The 15,954-nt window shown below is 45.5% G+C and overlaps 5 protein-coding genes across 5 annotated transcripts; 3 read left to right on the forward strand and 2 right to left on the reverse strand.

The window, feature by feature from the left end:
- Positions 1-1,685: 1,685 nt before the first annotated feature.
- N7517_007115 (uncharacterized protein) lies at positions 1,686-2,429 on the forward strand (the record flags this gene model as incomplete). Its single annotated transcript, XM_056724845.1, has 1 exon — positions 1,686-2,429. The coding sequence occupies one exon, from the start codon at positions 1,686-1,688 to the stop codon at positions 2,427-2,429; it is 744 nt and encodes a 247-aa protein (XP_056581095.1).
- A 1,744-nt stretch (positions 2,430-4,173) lies between these two features.
- N7517_007116 (uncharacterized protein) lies at positions 4,174-5,880 on the forward strand (the record flags this gene model as incomplete). The annotated part of the gene is made up of 3 exons (XM_056724846.1): positions 4,174-4,321; positions 4,373-4,681; positions 4,754-5,880. 3 exons carry the CDS (start codon positions 4,174-4,176, stop codon positions 5,878-5,880), a joined length of 1,584 nt encoding a protein of 527 aa, XP_056581096.1.
- A 793-nt stretch (positions 5,881-6,673) lies between these two features.
- On the forward strand, positions 6,674-7,147 carry N7517_007117 (uncharacterized protein; the record flags this gene model as incomplete). Its single annotated transcript, XM_056724847.1, has 1 exon — positions 6,674-7,147. One exon carries the CDS (start codon positions 6,674-6,676, stop codon positions 7,145-7,147), a length of 474 nt encoding a protein of 157 aa, XP_056581097.1.
- Positions 7,148-9,924: 2,777 nt separating this feature from the next.
- Positions 9,925-11,845, reverse strand: N7517_007118 (serine hydrolase domain-containing protein; the record flags this gene model as incomplete). The annotated part of the gene is made up of 5 exons (XM_056724848.1): positions 9,925-10,712; positions 10,762-10,794; positions 10,883-10,996; positions 11,140-11,253; positions 11,320-11,845. The coding sequence occupies 5 exons, from the start codon at positions 11,843-11,845 to the stop codon at positions 9,925-9,927; spliced, it is 1,575 nt and encodes a 524-aa protein (XP_056581098.1).
- A 1,845-nt stretch (positions 11,846-13,690) lies between these two features.
- On the reverse strand, positions 13,691-15,388 carry N7517_007119 (uncharacterized protein; the record flags this gene model as incomplete). The annotated part of the gene is made up of 1 exon (XM_056724849.1): positions 13,691-15,388. One exon carries the CDS (start codon positions 15,386-15,388, stop codon positions 13,691-13,693), a length of 1,698 nt encoding a protein of 565 aa, XP_056581099.1.
- Positions 15,389-15,954: the final 566 nt, after the last annotated feature.

Below are 15,954 nucleotides of genomic sequence, written 5' to 3' on the forward strand. Positions count from 1 at the left end.
TATGATTAGTGAAAACTTAGTAGGATATGTACAACCGAGGCCAGAGGGCCCCGGGGGGCCAGACTACAATATACAGCAGTCTATTACCGCCAGTGCTCAGACTTTCCTATAGTCAATTTCGACCCTTTGTTAGTACCTTTTCAAGTATTCGGTTGGTAGTCCTTCGAGTGGACTTTTGGGTTGTGTTTTCAGTAATTCTGTCGTATTTTTGTCGTTCAAGACATCTAAGGTATTATTGTGGATGTCATTTTTAAGTATTTCTTTGCTAGCTTTATAGTTACAAGAACAGGAAGAATTGGTCGTAAAGTATAAAAAAGATGAAAGAATACAATATATAGTATAATAGATGTATAGAAAGGTAGATAAAGGGGAGAGTGCAGCTTATTTTACCACTAGACCACAGCAAAAACCATGATTCTTGTATGGGGCCTAGAGGCGCCATATCTGATGTTTGATAGTAGACTATAGAGGATTTAGGGATCGGAAATTTATATAAGTATTAAGAATTCCACTCGAAAATTCGCCTTCAATGAGAAACGAGAGCCATGTGAGACGCTGGGTAAGCCTATAGGTCTATGTACAGGAGAGAGTAAGGTGGTAAAAGAAGTGGATAGTTAAATCATGTGCGACGTACATGACAGGCTCCCACACATTAGCTGCTACATTCTACCACCATGCAACTGCGCTCTCAAGGCCAAGCCCTGGTGGCTGTTTCCTTCGACAATTTTGCTTCCATTTTTACTCGAATTCGCTTAGGCGTATCTAGCTCAAACCAGCCGTGATCATGGCACTTTGGATTATAACTTACGTATGGGAGTGGCCAGTACAAGCGGTCAACCCCAAGCTCTCTAGTAAATTGATATTCAATGTATTAATCTCAATCTCGTTACGGAGTACTCCATAATTATGCACAAACTAAATGACATGACGCCACAAACACTGATATCAGATTGTCACTGGACTAGTGCAAGATCCCTGCATGACCCCATCGCTTTTAGGCAAACTCGCGTATGTCAATCACCTTTCAGCTCCACCTTACCGTTGGGCCTCAGGGGGATTGTACGACTTGCGTATCACTTACCAAATAGTATATGTATTTGTGATCAAGGTAAAGAAGCGTCTGTTCAAACTTTCTCAGGTTCCTCCAAGATTGACCCAAATCCATATTCACTATGTGTTAAACTTCTTGATTTTTGTAGTATTTGCCTTCTCATGATTCCAAACAAATGTATTGCGGGGTTATCACACTGAGGGCAGTGGCTGGCTGTCAAGGCAACATCATGCAGAGAGGCGCGGTTGATTAAGTTGAAACAGCTAGCTAGATATGTAAGTGTTTCTGCTTAGCTTGGCAATTATTGAGCTCGTGTTCACACATCATACATCATAAATTATCGCGTACGGATTACTCCGTATGTATCTACAGACGCATGAATCACGCATTGTATGGTGATGCGTCTTGCATGAAGTGTATATCTCCGCAATCTTCTTGCATCTCCGGGAGAGGAGTCATCTATAAAATGGCTGTTTCCCGAGTAATCTAATACATTATTTCAGTCCATTGCCATTTCTTCCCTCAAAGTGTCATAAAGTAATAAGGAAGTCCAAATTCATTGACATACTCCAAGGTGAACAACATCCCCTTCCAGAAAAAGACACATACTTACTTTACCGTCCTTCATTGCCAGATGGTCTATCAGGTTTACCTTAATTGGACTGGAGACCAATACAGTGGTCGAGAAATTCTCGTCTTCCCCAACAGACAGTATGCAGACGAATTCTACAACCGGTGCATCACGACTACAGCTGCTGGAACTGTCAATCCGTTCGACACTATCGTGAGATACAGTCCTCAGTTCTGGACGTTCCCCAAGGATACGCCGGAATCTCGGCCCTTTTATTTCATTGATTCAAATGCCAAGGACCTCATGTCGACTACCATGGTTGCCCGAATCAGCGGATACGACAACAATCATGCTACTGGCGCCATGCCGATCATTCCCAATGACGCAACATCCAATGTGGAGTATGTGTCAGGTGGTTCCTATTATATCCGCACCAAGTCGACACCCCATTTGTACTGGTTCCTTCAAGAGCCAGACCACAAGCTTGTTCTTGATACCAGAAAAGCAACCAAGTTTCAAATCAATCGAGACGACTCAGCAAAGCCTTCGCCGGCAAATGATCGTCGAGTTCTTGAAAGAAAAGACGATATCCAACTGGCTGCACTGAACTCACGTGGAACCCACCCCGTTGGTGTCTTCAACACTTCGGTTTCGGTTACTTCAACTCCCTTCAGGTTCGCTTTCGGTAGCTTTTACAATGGGGACCTTGGGGTTAATTGGAATGATGGAGATGGTAACAACAGCGACCACCCACACCTGGCTTACAAAGTCAAGTATTCTGGTGAAGAGTGGGAGCTTGTGAATTAGGATTGAGGCAAAGTCATAGCTTTCATTCAGTTCCATTGATTCAACATCTTTGGGTTCTGTAAATGAAGTGGATCGCGGCAGGATTACCAGTTATACGTGTTTTTATGTGTTGCGTTCATAAATTGAAACTCAGAGGCCGGTACCAATTCAGCTTTATTGTTACCATGAGCGTAATTTCCGAAAGTGTAATAATAGTAGTACGACGGTGTAGTTAGTTATAGCGCTCAATGATAAATGCCTGAATTTGATGCCTTGGTGCCTTGTTTTGGCCTGGCAGAAAAATAAAAATACGTGAATTACTATTACAGATCCCTTAATAAGCAATGTACACTGGTTCCGCTAGCCTAAGGTAGGAATGAAAATGAAGCCTTTTATCTCTATACAAATCGCGATATCTCCATATTTTAGACGGTCGGCAAGTGTCAAAAACATGGAGATACTACCATCTCTATGGGATCAAAGGCTTCAATTTTGACACTAGCCGACCGTCCAAAAACATGGAGATACTGCCATTTGTATGGAGATGAAAGGCTTCCATTTTATGGGTTACCGGCGTCAAGTTATTCCATGCTGAGTTGGTTACAGTAACTAACTGTATAGAGAGGCCTAAAAGCGGTCTAAAATAAGGCACCCAGGCATCAAATTCGGGCATTTATCATTGAGCGCTATACACCGTCGTAGGACTGTGATGATTAAGTACATTTGAATTCGAGTGTGGGCCGTGGACTTATTGTGTGATTGTCGTAGGAGCGGAGGGAATAACGCTCTGGGACCTGTAAGATAGATAGATTTTGAAGGGCAACGATATTTAATAGGTACAATACCCCTAGGCGGGACCATTAACCTATTTTGAGCTGCTCTGGCGTACTATATATGCACTCTATTCCTTATGCTTTGTAGACGAGGATCTAATCAAGATTATAGCAAATGTTGTTCCTGGCGAAGGGCTACTCCCGTCTATATAATATTGTTATTGAGGAGCAAAAGCTAATATATATGACCCACTTAATGGAGAAAAAGACATCAGCCGATTGGTATAGAACCCTCAATCGGCCCCAAATCTAGGCCGATTGAGCGTTCAAACTTCGGGGCCAGATGTGCGGGCGTAACGCGCAAACTGGCCCGCATAAATGTCTCCTATATCCTCTCCGTAGAGATGTGGAACCCTACAGGTACTCTGGGGCCTTATTCTTGTGGACTTAAGTCCCTATATCCGGCATTCGTCTATCGTTGGGCGAATAGTAAATACGATATAGAGTTACGACTAAAACTCTAGAAGTCTAGAAGGCAATAGACCGAGAAGGATGATCCTCAGTCCGATAAGGCTTGTCTCGACGTTTTTCCCTCTTAGGTACTCCACACGGAGTGCTCTGTAAAATCGAGCGTCGCATCCAGCTCTACACCGACACTCTATAAATACCTTCGAGTCATATTGTTCCACATTGATTGGGTAGTTCTCTACCCCCTGCTAGCGTGTTATAGTTCTGGGCCTGTACTTTTGCGACAATAGTAAACTTGTACGCTAGAAACTTAGAACAGGCCCATTATGGAGCAGCAATTGAAACAATGTGGATTGAATTGGTCATTACAGCGTTCAGATTATCAAAACAAAAAAACCGGCCCCAGGGGGCCACTTTTAGAGCCTTGATAAAAGGACGCAACCCCCCTGCCCCTCTGCCTTCCTTTGGGAATCATCCCCATTCCCATTCCCTACTAGCCTTTTTTAAATATATTTACCGGCATTATGGTCAAAGTCGAGGATTACACTAAGGCTTTGGAGATACTCAAGGAGTATCCTTCTAGAGATGGCCTCCACGTCGATACTCTTCTCGACTCGGATAATCATGGAGCCTTGACCTACAATGACTTCCTCATTTTGCCCGGTTCTATCAGTAAGGCAATCAAACTTATTTTATCGGTCGTCATTTCTAATCTCAAAGCAGCGTTCCCGGCATCGGACGTTTCCTTGGATACCAAAGTAACTCGGCGGTTCACTATCAAAGCCCCTCTTCTCTCTTCTCCCATGGACACCGTCACCGAACACAATATGGCCATCCATATGGCTCTTCTTGGCGGTCTGGGTGTTATCCACAATAACTGCCCGCCAGACGAGCAAGCTGAGATGGTGAGGAAAGTGAAACGCTTTGAAAATGGCTTCATCCAGGACCCCATTGTTCTGTCTCCGGGCACGACGGTCGGAGAGGCAAAGGAACTGAAGACTAAATGGGGATTCGGCGGGTTCCCGGTGACTGGTTAGTTGGATTTCTCCTTTATTTTTCTGGTTTCCTTTTTGTTTGGTGATTCTTACCTTGTTTCATTCACAGAAAAGGGAACCCTCCATTCAAAGCTTCTTGGTATCGTCACCAGCAGAGACATCCAGTTCCATAAAACCCTCGAGGATCCAGTCACGGCTGTTATGGCGACAGAACTAGTCACCGCACCCGCAGGCACCACTCTTGCCGAAGCCAATGAAGTCCTCCGGAAGTCAAAGAAGGGCAAGCTGCCAATTGTGGATAAAGAAGGGTCCCTTGTCTCCCTGCTCTCCCGAAGTGACTTGATGAAGAACATTCACTATCCTCTTGCATCAAAGCTTCCATCTAAACAGCTGCTCTGCGCGGCGGCCGTGAGCACCCACGAGGCAGACAAGGTCCGTCTGCAGAAGCTCGTCGACGCCGGTCTAGATATTGTCGTTGTGGACAGTTCCCAAGGCAACAGCAAGTTCCAGATTGCTATGATCAAATACATCAAACAGACATTCCCCGACATTGATATTATCGCGGGTAATATTGTTACCCGGGAGCAAGCCGCGGCACTGATTGCTGCCGGTGCGGACAGTCTACGCATCGGTATGGGTAGTGGCTCCGCCTGTATCACACAAGAAGTTATGGCCGCTGGTCGTCCTCAGGCTGCAGCCGTGCGCAGTGTATCTGCCTTTGCCGCACGGTTTGGTGTCCCTACCATTGCTGACGGTGGTGTCCAGAACCTGGGTCACATCGTGAAGGGACTTGCGCTAGGTGCTTCGGCAGTTATGATGGGAAGCCTGCTTGCTGGAACCACTGAGTCTCCTGGCGAGTACTTTGTGAGCAGTGAAGGACAGTTGGTCAAGGCCTTCCGTGGTATGGGCAGTATTGCCGTCATGGAGGACAAGACTAAGAGTGGCGGCGGTAATAATGCCGGGGCTTCGCGGTACTTCTCTGACAATGATAAGGTCAAGGTTGCGCAGGGTGTTGCGGGCTCCGTTATTGATCGTGGCTCAATTACCAAGTTTGTCCCTTACCTTGTTGCGGGCGTGCAGCATTCTCTCCAGGATATTGGTGTCCAGACTCTTGATGCCCTGCGTGACGGGGTAAACAAGGGGTCAGTTCGCTTTGAGATGAGAAGTGCAAGCGCACAGACCGAGGGTAATGTCCATGGCTTGCACAGCCACGAGAAGAAATTGTACTCTTCTTGAGTGTGGGATCTCTGTTTTTGTCGCATGTTGGCCAGAGTTCCTTCCATCTCGTATATCAGACCAAAAGTATGTCAATTTACTCATATTCATGTATGTCAATTCTTAGAAAATCGAGTTGCTTTGCGGAAGTCTACTTGTATGCTCCCACCCCTGGCTCTTTGGACCGCGAACACACACCGTCAATAATCTGCCCTTTACCGAACCCCGACGACATCAATGATGAACGTTCATCTTCCTTGCATGAATATTCGTCTCGCCAACAGATTGGACGTGGTGATGGAAATGCATGGGATAAACAGTCTACAGACTGCATTCACTACCAAATTGAGTGGAAGGTCAAAGTGAATAACCGAGTTCTGGTGAAAGATACGAAACAAGACTTGACACTGCGTCCCAGCTCTTACTAGGAAGAGATGAAAACGGACGCTAATAAAATTATACGACGGAAGATAGATAAACATTTCGAGGGTACTAGTGTTGATATCTTTTTCATCGTGGCAAGACGATCCGGCTTCAGATAGCTATTAACTATATAGATGACAGCGGGTCTCTTCCTTCCAGCACTAACAAGAGAGGAAGATCATCCGTGACTAAGCGAGTGCTCGCCGAACGAGACGCTCAGATTAACGCCGAGCATGCCTCGGGTCATGACCCAGTCTGGCGAGATGTGTATCGTATCATACGATGTCCGGGGCCTCCGTGCCGCCATAAAGGGCAATATTACTAGCAAGATCCCGAGGGCAAGAAGCATTATAGATTGAGAACACAACATTTAAAGGACCTCATCAGATATATGGAGGAGGGTGGACTACTCGATACTCATAATGATATTCCCGACACCTTTCGTGAGCAGCTTTATAAGGAGGAAAATCAGCGACTCGAAAAGAAGAAAAGCTCGAATAACTCTTCAAGCTATTCAACGTGTCCTCCGATCAATATCAACAACAATATTCTGCCGGTGGCGTCATCTCATATACCATTATCCACTTCGCCTACCTATAAAGGTGTGCTTGCTAAACGTAACTTTATTAAACCAATCACGATTCACGGGTTCCTTAATGTGGCTGTGAACGAATATACGGAATGGCAGCAGTCACGGGTAACCAACGAGACATTCAGGGATAACATCAACAAAGCACACAATGTGACCCTTGAGAACTGTCTCGATCTTATGCAGATTTATGAGGACCAAGACTCAAGTTTCTTCGTTACGCATAGTGTGAAGATAGGAGCTGCCCGACGGTTCGTAGGTGACATCGGCCTTTAAGTGAATCACTTACCATGAATAAGTAAATAGAAGTCATGAATAGAAGATAGCACAATGATCTCAATTCTGTTGATTCGCGAGCCGTAAGAGAGACGTCTCTCTCAACACAATTTTCCAGGCCACTAACGCATTTTTTTGGGGAATGAGCTGGTAGCCAGCTGCATCAATTAAAGGTCAATAAGTTTAACATTATAATGGCTGATTAATGCAGCCGAGTCGTTTCGAACATCGAAGTTAGAGATATCGAGTGATCCCAATAGATCTAGAATATTCTAGCCTTCATGAGAAGCTACTAGTACTGTAAGAAGGCCCCCTATTGCAGGCTATATATGCCCACCAGATAATCTAGAGATCAAATTCATTCCCATAATTCACTAGTATCGTTCCCCCCTCGTCAAATCGGAAGTTTTTGCGGTTCCGGAAGTAATGGAAGAGGAAAGATACAACCAGGTGTTTTATCATGCGAAGACCCTTCTCGAATATCCCGTGAACGACTATTTTCCGAGTCAGAAAATTGATAAAAAAAGAAATTCTGATGGGTTCTGACTTACAAAGAGTACCTTTCATTGTTATACAATGCCTGGCAGATCCTCTGCTGTTCATCTTTATCACGACCAGAGTCAAAACCGACTGCTTTCAAAAGCATGTCGCTAAAACGGTGTTCTTGAAAAAATAGACTGGCAAATTCCAATGGTCTCGGATAAAACCCTGCTGATGCCCAGTCCAGTAAACGGATACGGCCATCGTCCAACCAGATAACGTTTCGGGGGGCTATGTCTAAATGACAGAGCACGAGTAGGGTTGGATCAAAATGAACCTTACCATCTCCAGGAAAAAGCCGGCTGTTGAACCATTCATTCACTTGCTGAAAATTGCTAAGGGTCAGATCATTTGTATCTGGCCAGAGCAAGCCAATTGAAGGGCCACCACATAGGCTACCAGCCCTATCGTCGGTAATAGAGTGAAAATATTCAAGAATGCGGGCGAGTTTTTTAATGTGAGAGTCTGAAAGAGGATCGATAATTTTGCCCTGAATATAATCCGATATTATGTAGCCCCAACCCTCATCGTCCACAAAGAAAGTATGAACCGAAGGGACTGTAACGATATCTGGATCAATTATGCCGTATGCTTTTTGCTGATTCTTTGCCTCATGGGAGGAAACAAACGGGCCGAACTTGACTACCAAGTCGCAATCTGGTAGCTTAGCGACCTGGTTACCAGACCTCAAGCCTCCAATAAGCTGATCCTCCGGACAAGAACGGCAAAAGTCAATGATTGACTGGTGATTGTCGAATTGACCAGGCATGGTAGCGTCAGACATTAGAGGGCGAGGTAGACAGAGTAAGAAAGGGATAGAAAACGATCGATGGCCTCGATCGCTCTAACGCACATGATCTACCGGCTCGGATAATAAACAATCCAATGTCTCATAACCCCCCCCCCCCCAAAAATGATAGCTAGCTGAGCAATGTAGTTGTACAGCCTTCCCTCCCCTGTTCCTGACTCAAATTTGAATTCAAGAAAAATGGTAAATCAAAATCAAAATCAAGTTCTAGCAGATGCCCGGCCTGTTAGTCACATAAGAGTTTCAATCGTTTTACAGCTTGCACATTTATGCCTCGTCTCGCTTTGCGCCTTTTTGGTTATCTACCTTGAATAATTGATGTTCTCTGTTGGAGGGTTCTTAGGTACATGTAGTTATCGCAATAATTGAGCTATTTTGTGCGCTTGGCCGAGGCAATACACTACACAACATAATACCATACAGATATACTATACAGATTGCTTTCATTGCGAGAATTTTCTGTTTGTTGATTCTCGCTTCTTTTACACTACCGTAGCATGCTTGAACTCATGACCCGCGCCCGTGGCGCAGGGGCATTTGTCAAAGGGAGCTTGCTAGCGGTAAGGGCTCATTTGATTTTAGCTCCTGACCTGGAAAGTTTTCCACCTAGCCAGTGTTACTTTTCTCTCATGTGTCTTATCTATAGAGCAAATAGGGGAAATATTTCTGACCCCTAAACAATTGATCCATACAGGCGTGTTAGGCTTGAGCCAACAATAGCGTAGGAAGCATGTGCAACATTGGTATTTCATGATACGGAATTGATCGAGACAAAAGACGCGTCTGGCCTGCATCGATAAACTTGACGAGTTCTCATATTTTCCCTCTCTTCTCAAAGGTCTGTGCCCTAACCTGGAATGGAAGCCATCAAATTCCATTCGACTATTAAGCGCACTAGATGGAACCCGGGACCATCCTTAAGTAGGGGTTAAGAGGATAACTTCACTTAAGATCCGACTGGTTCTTCTGGCTGGCGTCATACGCATGGCTTCGTGATAATTCGCGCTCCTCGAAAATTCAATTCAGCGCCTTGGGCCACAAATGTAAGGTCAATCCTGAACCCGTTGAAACGAATATAGTAAATCAATTTAATCTACACACCTCCCTTGTAGATCTCGAAGACTATGGGTGAATCTTAGCTTTAATGAAAGAAGCCATCACCATGCATATATGACACGCGACTTGCTTGCTATCTACATATACTAAAATGTTTAATTGCTACGAGAATCTGAGAGAAACTTAATAATGATGGTATTCATAACAATCATTCATTCTTGCTAGCTTGGCGCACCGTTCTCGAACGTCCAGACATAGCCAATCGACATCGCAGCGCTGGTATGCAGAGTAACTCTATACAGCAAAAATTGAAATAACCGCCGAGTTCAAGAATTCATGAGAAATCAAGCACGAATGAGATATTGCCAGCCCGCTAAATCTTAGGCAGAGTAACGCGCAACGCCCGAGGGGATAAGCTCGTCGCATCCCCATCGTGATCCAGTGTGAACTCAAACTCTGGGAGACCCACGTTGCCATATACCATGGACTCGAGCAAAATCCACGAAAAGCAGGATCCAACAAGGGGCCCAGCATCTTCCGACACGGTAAGATGATAGATAACAGCCAAGAAAGAGATCCGCCCTGGGGTTTCGAGACCGCTAGGCTGTAAACGAATGCTTATCGCAGAGCGATCATTCACTTGTTGTAACCTCATTATAGTCTCGATCATATCCGCCGAGTCGCTGGTCCATGATGAGACTACCAAGCCAGCCCCGTCATCGGCAGTGATGGTAATTGAGGAATTGGAGGAGCCTTCTGTCAAGGCATATGTACCCCCAAATCTTTCAAGGGCTTGGTTTCTGGCGACATCGTCGAGCGTGGGAAGTATGATATCGGAAACCATCTCCGAGATTGTCGATGTCATCGTGTGAGAGTTATTACCGGCAACTAAAACCGTGATACCGGTGTTGTGATCTGGTGAAAGGCCGATAAAACTGGAGTACAGTCCGATGTCCCCAGCTTTAGCGTACATATCAACCCGGCGAGGTGTTAAAAATGTATAGATCTCCCAGGGGGCTCCCACGGAGTGTTGCAGGGATGATGTGTGTGTTACGGGCTTCAGCCACCGTCTTGTCACGGCAGGGTTAACAAGGGCGCTGGAAAGAACGGCACGGCCGAATGTGGCCATATCCTTTGCGGAAGAGAAAATTTCCCCCAGCACTCAAAATATGTAAGCTATGTGTACTTCAAGCGGTTGATTAGCACTCACGGAGCTTCTTCGCCAATCTCATAATCAAACCAACTGTAAGTCTCATTGTGAGGAATTACCGCCAAGCTAGGGTCGGGGGCTTGAAGACAGGACCGAGTCAAGTTGAGTGGCTTGATAAGACGGTCCATTAATATGTCTTCATAGTCGGCTTTTGCGATTGACTCCAATACGTAGCCAAGAATTTGATACCCTGCGTTCGAGTATATCGGTGTCTGTGAGGTCGAAGTCAAGGGATCTAATGGGCCTCGTTAGGGTATGTCTAAAGCCAGGGGAATCGCCCTACTTACGCGTTTTTAGAATGCCACGGAAGAATTCTTGAAATTATTCCCTCTATCAGCCACAACTCGAGTTATAGTGTGAGAGTCGCAATTGACTTACCTTTCCTATCACATGGATACTCACTCCCACAAGTCAACTTCTCTTTCTTTGGGAGCGAAGGGAATCCAAAGGTTTGTAAAAGCTCCGAATTAAATCCAAGATCGCCAAATGCATCTAGAATCCAAGTTCAGTTTCTTTTTCACATCGGGCGCTGGGGTCGTCAGGTTATGATCATCATACAGTCTCTTGCAAGGCCCGCTTGGTGACTAGCCAGTTCGCCGATAGTCACGTCGCTCCATTGCAAATAATTAATTTTATCTTTTGCTTGTGCTGGGCTGTACTTTGTTCGCAGCTCAGGCACGTATTTCGAAACGGGCTCGTGGAAGTACCGTGTTCCTTCAAAGGTCATGAAGAGAAACATAGTCCACAGTTTTGAGATGCTACCAATGCGAAACATGGTATCCTCGTCGACCTCTTGAACACCAACAGATCCAACTGTAACTGGATGATCTGTGTGGTAGAAATCAAATGCCGAATCGTCTTCTTCACTGCTGAAGACCTGCACTGCGAACGATATGGAAGGTAGGCCTCCATCCTCAACGGCTTTATTGAGCTTGAAGGTCAGTTCTTCAGCTTTGCTGAGGAAAGTGGGATCGTTTGACAGGGCAGTAGGGGCTGGGAATGCCGGTCCTAAAAGAGGACATCCTGCTGTTTTGATGGCCTCGGCTGAGAGAGCCAGTGCTGATAACGACCACAGTAAGCGCATTATCAAGAGAAGTAAATCAGATGTATAGTTCAAATCCAGGCCGGAAAATGCACCCTTATATAGAGGTCCAATCTTAGGTTGCAGATGGAATGGGGATTAATGATCTCCCATTTAGGCTCAAGGTCTTTAGACGCCGTAATCTGGAGTACAGCCGGAGTACGGAGTCAAACCTAAGTTAATTAAACCCCCTTGGCATCAAAACCATGGAGTTAGCTCCTTCTTTCTCTTCCATTCTCTCCCCTGTGCATTCTCTCCCCTTTCCATTCTCTCCCCCATCCACTCCCATAGTAAATGAACACTCTATCTCTTCATCGAGGTCGCTCATTGTGTAGAATTCCCTAGAAAGCCATATAGATTGGCAGAATCACATACGGGCAAATGTAGAGAGACAGCTCCAATATCGGAAAGAAAGAGCAGGGCGCAACGAGCCCCGCATCATTAGTCCATACACTGCCCCGACACTAGACAATCCTTGTCATCCCAGCCGTCCTAGCCATCATAGCTATTATAACCAGCCATTGATGTGTAGATGATTCTCACCGCTGAATCGGAGCTTTCCCTTTTGCTGTTGGACACGGATGGTAGCTTTAAGCTATTATCTAGTTGCATGAGCGGACCTCAGTATCGTTGATCTGTCGTTGGTCTGTCGTTTGCCGGACTACCTAACTAGTTCTCGTACGCGCGCTATTTATGTCTAGCCGACCCTAGTGACCTTGGCATATGGGATTTCTTTGTTTGCTATTGAGGGGTCTGATCGGAGAATTTCCCAGGATCTCAAGGGGATTGGATCGAAAAGCCAAAATTCCTACAATGTTTATCACTGGAAAAAGAGGTGCGGAGGTCAATGCAATTGTGATCCATGAGATCGAACCTACGCATTCCTCCTCGTACATGGGGTCATATACGAGCGCCATTCTTTCTATCTATGTTTCATAGGTAAATATAGCAAACGGTGTGGATAATTAACTACAACGCAGTCATATACTTCGTACAATAGGGGGAATTCAAAAATATATTAAAAAAATGGGGCTCAGCCGGGAATCGAACCCGGGACCTCGTCTATATTAGGTAACTTTGAAACCAGAGATTTCTCCCGAAAGACGAATTATCCCACTAAACCACTGAGCCGCATTGCGGATAATCTGATATTTCTGTTATCATCACCCATTTGCCAGACTACCGACATAGGTAAGAGACAACCCGACTGTCAAGTGCCAACCTGCATAATGCATCTTCCCGAATTCCTAATCTCCGGCCTAGATTCCACTCATTTGCGGCTGGCGAATCCTTGTCAGTCACAAATCACTGTGAATGGCTACCCTTCAGGCCAGTCAGGTTCAAGACACCTGTCGGATCCCCTAGATCAAAGGTTTTTACCTCACCCGTATTTCCTCCAATGGTGTATTTAAATCACAGTTGGAAACGGATAAATATGGGAATCTGGCACGGTTTCTTACCTTCTAAGCTCCGGATATCTCAACATGAAGCCAATGATATCCACGTTAAAACGAGTCCATAATCCACAGTAGTCTTATACCAGTTCTCGGGGGCTGCTCGGAGGTTGCATAAGGCGTGTCGATTAGGAGTTAGAGCCATTCCTATGTGCAGGGGGGCCACTTCCTGGTTTCCTTCCATTTTAGAGCTACATAGGTAGGAAGGCGCAACCCAACAGAGGAAATATACTATAAACCCCCCTTGGAAGAGTCTGCTACCAGGAATCCATTGCATTAGTGTGGTCATCTACTATAGAAAAAAACTGGAACATTATAATAGTAAGATGATTTCTATTTCTAAGACAATTCCAGGAACTAACACCAGTAAATGCAATTAATCAAATCATATAGCTCATGCAGCTGTGGCCATCGCAATAGGCGCACCAATAACAGGTTCAATCACAAATCTCATCTGCGGTGATTTTGTATTACACCAAGTGACTATTTGGGTGATCTTCATTGTTCCCCTGGGGAATGACGAAAGGACAAGGCAAGCCACGCCTTTACCCAACTGTGTACCGAGGAGCTCGTGATACTCAGTGCTACCGTGCTGAAATACCATACAGTCGACGTTTTCTGCCTGTGCCCACGGAACGCCCAATCTAGGGTATAATTCATGGCATATATATGGAGCTGTTTCCTCATTCCAGATATCAGTAATCACAACATGTCTCAGAGTTTTCAGGCCAAAATCAAGCAAGTATTGAGCCCGAGCGACTTCACTCCAATAAGGACCTTCTTCCTTCCAAAGTCTCTCCACAACGAGAATGCCACGAGCAACCAGATGTTCAAACTCACTAGGCTCGCGTGAATTTGGCCCCGGATCTCTTCGGAGGTGTGTATAGCGGTATCGGCTACCTCCACGAGCAATATTCATCGATTCGACATCGCCGCCTTGTAATGCCATGGGCTCTACCACCAGGTGAGAATCCTGGATTACCCAAGGCAATGGCTGCGCTTCGTCAATCATCTGCTCTATAGTTAATGCTGCCGGATAAACTTTGCAACCTAGCTCTTCGGGATCGTCTATCCATCTTTGGTATTGTGCTCCTTTCCTCCGGTACCTGAATATGTCTCTCGTGGTCGGTTCGACGCCAGTCATCGCTCTCCTACTTACGGTATCGGGTGAGCGTTCAAGACGCTGCCGCTTGTTGCTACCGCTGCTGCCATCGGAATCCCTGTATTCAGCATCGGCTTGAGCTTGACTCTCTAGGGAACGCCGGCGCCTCCTGTCACTAGAAGTGCTCAGCCATGATCGTCTGTGATATTCGGATCCGTCTTCATGCCCTGTCGTGTGATTGTACATTTCTTCGTCGACTTGTTCGGGTAGGTCGGAATTATAGCTGTCCTCATCAGCTCCATCATAGCCCTCTTCGTCGGCACTGTTTTCACGTGTAGAAGACCTCCTCACTGGACTAGGGCTTCCTTCTGATTCTGGCAATGAATGATATTGGGACTCATCAAGGCCGGCATCACTCATCTCAGGAGTAATGCCTGTGTGTAAATTTCTTGAGACGGAGTGAAAGTCATCACCAGATGCACTCTTGCTGGAATCATTATCACTTACCTCGAATGGGTTGTCGGCGTGGGGATATCTTGTTGAAAGGGAAGATGGGCCATCACTAGGCGAAGACTCATCTTCGATATTTGCCCCAGTCAATAGGGGTGTTATTCCTATGTGAGAAACCTCCGTGTGCGGGTGGGCATCAGAATAATGATCCTCGCTGTTATCGGCCTCCTCAGCTTCTTCGTCCTCTTCATACTCACCTTCTTCCTCGCCTTCTTCCTCGCCTTCCTCCTCCTCTTCATCCTCAGCTTCTTCGTTCTCCTCACCTGTATTGCTGGGCTGGGACTCGGATGGAACCGGGGTTCTCACCACATTCTTAGGAAGTGGTTGACGTAGAGGTTGGTTTGGTACCTTTGCCACTGGGCGATTAGGTCGGCCTTTTCTCGGTGGGCGGGGAGGTTGGACCGGAGGGTCACTGTCATCGTCACAATTACAGTGGCGTCTTGGAAGACAATTCAACGAGTGACGGATTTTTCTGAGCATTGTGCTGGTAATCTTGGGATAACTGAAGCAACCAATTGAAGTCAGATATAATGGAGTTGTGGTTTATTGTTGGATAATTATCTTGGATTCTTAACCAAGAGACATGCAGAGGGGGGATTATATAGGTAGCTTTGGACATTTGTGATCTTTGTTGAAGTATTATGATATTCATCCTGACCAAGCACAAAGTTCATCAGAAATAGGGCCGAAGAATAAATCACAAACCATGAACAATTAACAATACTCCAAGAACGTGGACGTGGACCTAAACATAGCCTCGGAAGACAAAGACTCGAAGTGGAGGGGATAATATTGGGAAAACAATGAGAAGAATATCAATGAAAATGACATGGTGTATTAACTTAAAGATGCTATTAAAGTCGACAGGGTTCCAAGAATAGAAGACAAAGAAGTTGACTTGAGGTTCCGGAGGGAGAAATAATTTACTTCACTGAATTGCATTTAGGCTGTTCATAGGACATCTCAGAGGGAAATGAAATATAGAAACTTGAAATTCTTGATAGGCTCAATCTAATGATCTCATCTATTCAAATTGTACTGCAGTA

This window comes from Penicillium concentricum (assembly GCF_028827145.1).
Source record: "Penicillium concentricum strain IBT 3081 chromosome Unknown utg000002l_segment0_segment0, whole genome shotgun sequence".
Lineage (NCBI taxonomy): Eukaryota > Fungi > Ascomycota > Eurotiomycetes > Eurotiales > Aspergillaceae > Penicillium > Penicillium concentricum.